Source organism: Scyliorhinus torazame, chromosome 7 (assembly GCF_047496885.1).
Source record: "Scyliorhinus torazame isolate Kashiwa2021f chromosome 7, sScyTor2.1, whole genome shotgun sequence".
Lineage (NCBI taxonomy): Eukaryota > Metazoa > Chordata > Chondrichthyes > Carcharhiniformes > Scyliorhinidae > Scyliorhinus > Scyliorhinus torazame.
In genome coordinates, this window is record NC_092713.1 from 93239728 (window position 1) to 93247346 (window position 7619).

Sequence of the window (7619 nt, forward strand, 5' to 3'; positions counted from 1 at the left end):
CATCTTCAATACTTAATAGTTTTTAAAAATCAATTGGATTTTGAAAACAACTAAAGCATCTGAGTTTTGCTGACAGTTAATGTCACTGTTAAACGTGCCACCTGGAAGACTGAGATGAGACGCAGTTGGCAAAGGGAGAGCACAACAGCACGTGTGAATCAGCATGTGATTGAATGAAATGGTGTGGATAATGTAAGTGACAGTTGAGGGAAATAGATAGGAAGATACAGGGATTAGAGGAATTGTTTAAAGGGGAAAGTTTGGGGTGCTGGTGGCAGTGAGAGGTGGTAGAAGGGTAAGGTCTAATATGTAATGGGAAGGTGAATGAGTAGGCAGAATTGGTGTGAAGGATGGGACTAATTAGGAAAGGGAGGGGATCAGGAGAAAGGCACTGAGGTGTCATATTTTCCCCACAAACCCCAGTACATATTGCGGCCCATTTCGATGACACACCACATAATTCCACCTGTCTTCCACCTGACAGAGGGAAGAGCAAAAGAAGATTAAAGCAAGAGAAGCAGCTGAGAAAACAGGCAGACAAAACAGAAGTAGAAGAGCAAAGAGGAGACTGGAGGAAAAGCAAGTCAACGACATCAGAGGCCGCATTATCTAATTTACATGTACAGTGCAATAGGAGATCGACCAATTATTATTGAAAATTAAGAATATAATTCACCATTAAGAAAAGTTATTTCCAAAATAAGATAAAATGTAATATTCTCTGCAAAATAATCTATTTATTATTGATTTATATCAAATAAACCGATTCCCCCCATGCGAATTCATTTTCTTCATGCTTCTCCTAAAGACAGTGACTGATTGTATTCATATTGAGAAAGCTAGAAGCAATAAAAAGCCCAGATGAGGTAAATTTGCACAGGCACTGTCAGCATTTATACAAATGCTCCAGTGTACAGTTAAATAATATACTTGACTACAGGATCAGCACTGCAAAGGGTCATTACTTCACACACATTTACTCACTCCTAGCAGGAATAAATAGTTAAATATCAGGAGTAATAACTTTGACTAATTTTGTCACCAAGAAACGTCAAACCAAATGTAGTGAGGCAATTGATGCTTCTCTTGAGATTTGCTAATTTGGCACTGTACAATGTATAACCCTGGGATCTTGGGGTCTTAATAGTTCATATCATGGTCGATTCATCCTCAACCCATTTTTTGATATTTTCAATAAAGCCCATGTTTAACAAAACACAACCTTACCTTTTACCGTAGAACATACTGTTGAGTAAATTAGATTCAAAAACATGTTGGTGAATTGGCTGAAGATTTCCATTTAAAATGGGATATGATTTTGTAAGGTAAGTTCTTACCAAACTGTTGCATGTTAAACAGAGAGGTAAGCTATGTACATTCTTCCATGGAATTGTCCTCCCAAGAAGTTGTCTCTTGAGGCAGGTGTGGTCTGTCCATAATGTTCTTAGAGCATGAACACAAATGGGCTGTTTTCTCTTGGAGGTACATGTTTTGTGCTGCCTGTGCAGATATTCTTGGAATACAAAGCTGGAATTTGACCTAGCTCCTGAACCCAGTCGGCCAGCGACCCATTTGGACCTATCAACAAGTAGAAAAGTTTTAATAAATGTTACTTATTTTGTTTTTTAATGTTACTTTTATTTTGTTTTTAGAGTATCCAATTCATTTTTTCCAATTAAGGGGCAATTTAGTGTGGCCAATTCACCTACCCTGCACATCTTTTTGGTTTGTGGGGGAAACCCACACAGACACGGGGAGAATGTGCAAACTTCATACGGGCAGTGACCCGGGGCCGGGATGGAATCCCGTGTGAGGCAGCCGTGCTAACCACTGCAACACCCTACTTTTATTTTCAACAGTAAGAGTAACTGTTCAAGAAGATAAAATGGTAAATAATTGTATTTATAAACATATATAAATGGGGCAGCACGGTGGTGCAGTGGTTAGCACTGCTGCCTCACGGCGCTGAGGTCCCAGGTTTGATCCCGGCTCTGGGTCACCATGTGGAGTTTGCACATTCTCCCAGTGTTTGCGAGGGTTTCACCCCCACAACCCAAAGATGTGCAGGCTAGGTGGATTGGCCACGCTAAACTGCCCCTTAATTAGAAAAAATGATTTGGGTACTCTAAATTTATAGAATAAAATTAACATATATAAACATTGTGTTAGGAATTGGGAAAAATTAAGATAAAAAACTAAGAAAAACAAGGAGTTAATTAGAGGTAGACATCTGGAGAAATGATGATATGCGATTTCGCCGATCAATGGAAAACCAGTGACAACATATGTGACTAGAGAAAACAATGGGGCTACAGAGGTGGTAACTTCAAAGTGGAGAGATAAGAAAACCGACATACCTGCCAAAAGTCAACTCCACAGGGTGAATAACATCAAAGGGAAAGAAATCATATAAGAATACAAACTAAGGGGGCAGCACGGTGGCGCAGTGGTTAGCACTGCTGCCTCGTGGCACCAAGGTCCCAGGTTCGATCCCGGCTCTTTGTCACTGTCTGTTTGGAGTTTACACATTCTCCCCGTGTTTGCGTGGGTTTCGCCCCCACACCCCAAAGATGTGCAGGCCATGCTAAATTGCCCCTCAATTGGAAATAATGAATTGAGTATTCACAATAATAAATCACATTTTTTTTAAAAAATGTTTTAATTAACATTTTTTTAAAAAAATACAAACTGAGGAAACGGGGAGAGAGACAGCTCACATCAGAACAGCAAGTTGCAGATTTAGTCATTTTCCACCTTTGCTGAACCTGAAGACTATTTCCCAGATGTCGCCACCTTAACCTGATTATGGTCATTATTTGCTGGATTTTGCTTAGTTACTTAAAATTGGATGTTGTTTGGGAAAAGGGGTATCTCAAGGTCCAGGTAAACTTAGGTAGCTGGGGACCAAGGGACAATTTCATGCAAAATTGTGTGTGTATAGTCAACAGCATACTTAAGTGAGTGCATTATACTCCTTGTCGTGTGTGTATTTGTCTTTCTTTTAAGTTAATACTCTACTAATTATTCATACCACAACTGGATTGTTCCTCACTGGGTTATACACCATTTCTCCATTGTTCCTGAAAAAACATATGCACCACTACAAACTGGTGTTCCAAGTTACCCTTGTAGGACATCCTTGCATTTAACATCAGTGTAGTTAGTAACGTGAGTAATGTTTCAAAAGTGGTGTGTCTTTTTTATACAGACTTTTCATGGTTGAGTTTTTTGAAAAAAATGTTGTTTCACTGCAAGTGCCTTGCCTTTTTTGCATCTGCTGCTGAAAGGGTGATTCATGTCTTATCACTCAGTGGGAAACTAAGGTTCTGGACAGGAAGAAGTCAACAACATTGAAAATATTTCTTTGCCATTAGAAAAGTATTTTCCAAAATAACGTGATCTTTTCTGATAAAGGTTCTAACTGATTGCCGCCACTACCTGACAGTATTATTTAGACATTTCTTTCACTGCTCTAATGCTTAGCATTGAAAATTTTGCATTTACATGTATTAATTACTCGGCAATCAGCTGCAGTTTAGACCAAGGTCATTGCTTCACAAGAAAGATCCTTAAACTTCATTGTAAATGATTAACTACTGATTGCACAAATTAAAAGCAATTGGAAATGCATGATTTTTAATCAGTCTGTCTAAGCTCCTGGGATAAAAGGCACCTCAAGGCTCGCTCTAATAATCCTATCTTAAATAAGTTTGACCATTTTCACCCAGCACAGGGTTGGCTCAACAGTGCAAAATTAAGAGGAAGTCATAAAGATGGTTAATATGAAAAATAATGCATCCCATGTGGAGTCACTAAGGCACAGAAGGCAAAACAGCCCAGTGAGCCCACTGAGTCTATGTTGGTGAAGATCTGAGGCTGGGTGGGCTAAGGGACATTGGAAGAACGACAGTTCTTATTGCTCGTGCATAGATACTATCAATGCATTCAAAAGGAGCATGCTAGGGGGCAGCAAGGTGGAGCAATGGGTTAGCCCTACAGCCTCATGGCACCAAGGTCCCAGGTTCGATCCAGGCTCTGGGTCACTGTCCGTGTGGAGTTTGTACATTCTCCCAGTGTTTGTGTGGGTTTCGCCCCACATCCCAAACTCGTGCAGGCTAGGTGGATTGTCCACATTAAATTACCCCTTAATTGGAAGAAATGAATTGGTTACTCTAAATTTAAAAGAAAAAGGAGCATGCTTGTGGATAATCCTACAGAAAGTGACCACAGCAATTTATTCTGTTTTGCTGAGGCAAGATAGAGAGAGCTTTTCTCCATGCCAGCCTATCACACCTAATCAGGAAATTCTCATTAATACAGGAGACAAAAATGGGAAGTTTTTATTTCCCAGCTCTAATATCCATCAATGAGCAAACACCACCAAACTCTTAAGACTTTAAACTTGTGGCATTCTAGTTGCTTCCCTCCCCTGTAATTGGGGTAAAATTACATGAGCATAATCTTCACAAAATTAAAATTATATTTCTGAAAGCTTCAATAGTCGAGAATGAGGAGATTTGTATACAAAGATTGGTTCTTGTTCTCGTATGGCAGTAGTAACATGTTTTTCAGGCATCAATTTTTCCTCCTTCCACTAATCAATGGCATTAACTTTTCCACTCATTAGATTGTCTTATTTCCAATATTTAAAATGTTGCAAATTGTGATGACATCCCAATTCCTGAGAGTTACAGACTATTGTGATTGTGATACAAAGTGTTGAACTGTTGTTTCCTGACCTGGTTAGTTCAGTTAGTCAGATGTCTAGCATATGGTTCAGAGTGACACCAACCCCGTGGGTTCAATTCCTATTCTGGCTGAGGTAGACTTGGGATCTACTTCTTCACCCCTGCCCCAGAAGAGGGTGGTCACTTGTCTCTTTTTATCCTCTATGCCTTTTTGTCCCTTATTTCTAGGGTAAGTCTGGGAGAGACTGAGCCGGAGAGTCTGCCCTTGCCTTATTTTTTATGAGCATGTGCACTATAGTATCGACAATTAGGTGAAGTTATGGCCACCCAATGGTGTTACGATCACTAAAACCCACCTGTCAAAGTGTCCCTTATTTTAAGCACCTGTCAAAGTGTCCCTTATTTTATAAGAGTTGGTCACCCTGACCCTGTGGAAGTCTATGGCAAACCAGCACCAAAAACTGCCAAGAAATTAGAGCTGGATGAAGCAACAGTAGGCATTAAGCCAAAGTACCTGCCTTCAGGCAAAGTACACATACCCTATCATAGCATATATTATTTACAAACAACCCTATCATAGAATTTACAGTGCAGAAACAGGCCATTCGGCCCATCGAGTCTGCACCGGCTCTTGGAAAGAGCACCCTACCCAAGGTCAACATCTCCACCCTATCCCCATAACTCACCACTAAGGGCAATTTTGGACACTAAGGGCAATTTATCATGGCCAATCCACCTAACCTGCACATCTTGGACTGTGGGAGGAAACTGGAGCACCCGGAGGAAACCCACGCAGACACGGGGAGGATGTGCAGACTCCGCACAGACAGTGACCCAAGCCGGAATCGAACCTGGGACCCTGGAGCTGTGAAGCAATTGTGCTATCCACAATGCTACCGTGCTGCCCACTATCATAGCATATATTATTTACAAACATACACGTGCATAACTCTTTATGTCTTTGATTGTACAGAATAATTCTAGATGTTTTTTCTCCCTTACTAATTTTTTTTCTATCTGTCTCCCTTCCTGAAGGCACTGACTCTGGGATTAGTGTCTGGCACCCTCTGTCTAGCTGAGTGTTTGAAGCAGATTTATTCGCCCCGGTAGATTATCTGTCAATTGGGAGAGACGATGATGAATAAGTGGCACTGACCCGGGGGGGGCGCGCGGTAAAGTTTCAGAATAAAACCCAATTAAAGCTGGCCGGCCGGGATTCTCCGCCACATTTCTGCCCGACCGGCCAATGGGGTTTCCCCCGGGCACCGGAGAATCCCGGCCCTCGGCCTCTGTGGGAAGGGGTTTACAATCCGCCAGGCCGCTCAGTCTCCGAGACAGTTACTCGGGCCGGAGGCCTTTGAAGCCTGGCGGAGGAGCGCACGGAGATACCGGGCACCCGGTTACTCAAAGCCCGTCACTTACGCCATCAATTCCCGGTACATTCCTCCGCCAGTTTTCCGACACTCGTCTCGCCGGAAGTTTATCCGGAGCAGCCAGAGTGTATCCGGAAGTGGGAGCGGATCTGGACCCGGGGCCGTGGCCAAGGCCTCCTCCCTGGGCGAAGCCGAGCCCGGGCCTGGGCCTCCTCCCCGGGCGAAGCCGAGCCCGGGGCCTCCTCCACATCGGACCGAGCCGAGCCCGGGGCCTCCTCCCTGGGCGAAGCCGAGCCTGGGCCTCCTCCCCGGACCGAGCCGAGCCCGGGGCCTGGGCCTCCTCCCCGGGCGAAGCCGAGCCCGGGCCTGGGCCTCCTCCCCGGGCGGAGCCGAGCCCGGACTCGGGGCCTCTCGACTGAACATTGCCGTTTCATGTCTTTGACTGCGGTGCCCTGACTGATACACAAACGCTGTTTAAAGTCTCAGCCTCTGTGCAGAGACCAAACAAGTTGTCAGAGCAGGAACGCACCAGCATTCTGCCAGACTTTGTTCCCATTTCAAGCCACCCCATTCCTTTTAACACTACGTTTGCAGTCCTGTCACATCCAACCATTGACAATTACTATTAAGTGTAAACAATTAAGGGATTGAGGAGGTTCCCATCCTGTGGCCACTGCCGAGAGTTATGGGGCAGGATTCTCCCTTACCCGGTGAGGCGGGGGTCCCGGCGGATGGAGTATCCCCTTTTGGGGATAAAACCTACCACATCGTCTGGTCCGCGGGTGGCGTGCGGTGCCACGCCTGCAAGAAGGTGGGGCATATTAGAACAAATTGCACCACCTCTAAGGCTGCGGCACCAACCAAGGCAACTGTTGATGGTGCCATGCCCCCCCTCTTTCCATTGGCCTTGCAACTAACCCCCCATTGGGGGAGCCATGCCGGCGCCCACTGACACCTCAGCTGGTGGCGTTGAGGTGAGGGAGCACCCATGTGGCCTGAAGGCTGAGAAGACCAACAGGAAGATTCGCCATGGGTCAGTTTGGATCCTTCTAACCCTGACTGACCCACTGCCCCTGGCTACTGACTCGGGTGTAGCCGTTGCGCCTCGCCCCACCATACCCAGCAACACCCTCAGCCCAGTGACATTTTACCATCGGATGTTGGACCCAGCGACATTTCTGCGCAGACCCCTGTGGGTGGCAGTAGTGAGGTGTGCGACCTTGAACCAGAGGGTGCTCTGTCCCAGCCACAAATTCTGGAGAGAAACATTGAGGGACGAGGATTCAGCCCGGAGGGGCCTCCAGAGATTGAGATCTCCCCGGTGTGTGACCCTCTCTCACGCAAACGGCATCACTCCAAGTTCATTCCCATAGATGTCACGCCCAGTCCCCGAAAGAAAAGGGGCAAGGGGATAGTGAGGAAATCCCAGCAGCTGCCCCCACACCCCGCGCAGTGTGCTTCGGGTTCGGACGAGACCCTATGGGGCCTGTTCCGCCCAGTATAATTTAGCAGCCCGAACTTGTTCAATTTTCGCAGGGGAGGGGGACAGATAACCCCC

At 45.3% G+C, this 7619-nt stretch overlaps 1 protein-coding gene across 2 annotated transcripts in view; it reads right to left on the reverse strand.

Moving 5' to 3' along the window:
- LOC140426380 (methylcrotonoyl-CoA carboxylase beta chain, mitochondrial) overlaps window positions 1-6844 on the reverse strand; it is a 98708-nt gene extending 91864 nt beyond the window's left edge. Inside the window, exons 1-2 of one of the 2 annotated variants that reach the window (XM_072511067.1) lie at window positions 6825-6844; window positions 1228-1578 (exon numbers count right to left, since the gene is read on the reverse strand). In XM_072511067.1, coding sequence (XP_072367168.1) covers window positions 1228-1578; window positions 6825-6829 — 356 coding nt within the window. In that variant the 5' untranslated portion in view covers window positions 6830-6844. Of the gene's footprint in view, window positions 1-1227; window positions 1579-6110; window positions 6666-6824 lie in introns of those variants that run through there. The other variant, XM_072511066.1, reaches the window with a different exon arrangement.
- Between the last annotated feature and the right edge of the window lie 775 nt (window positions 6845-7619).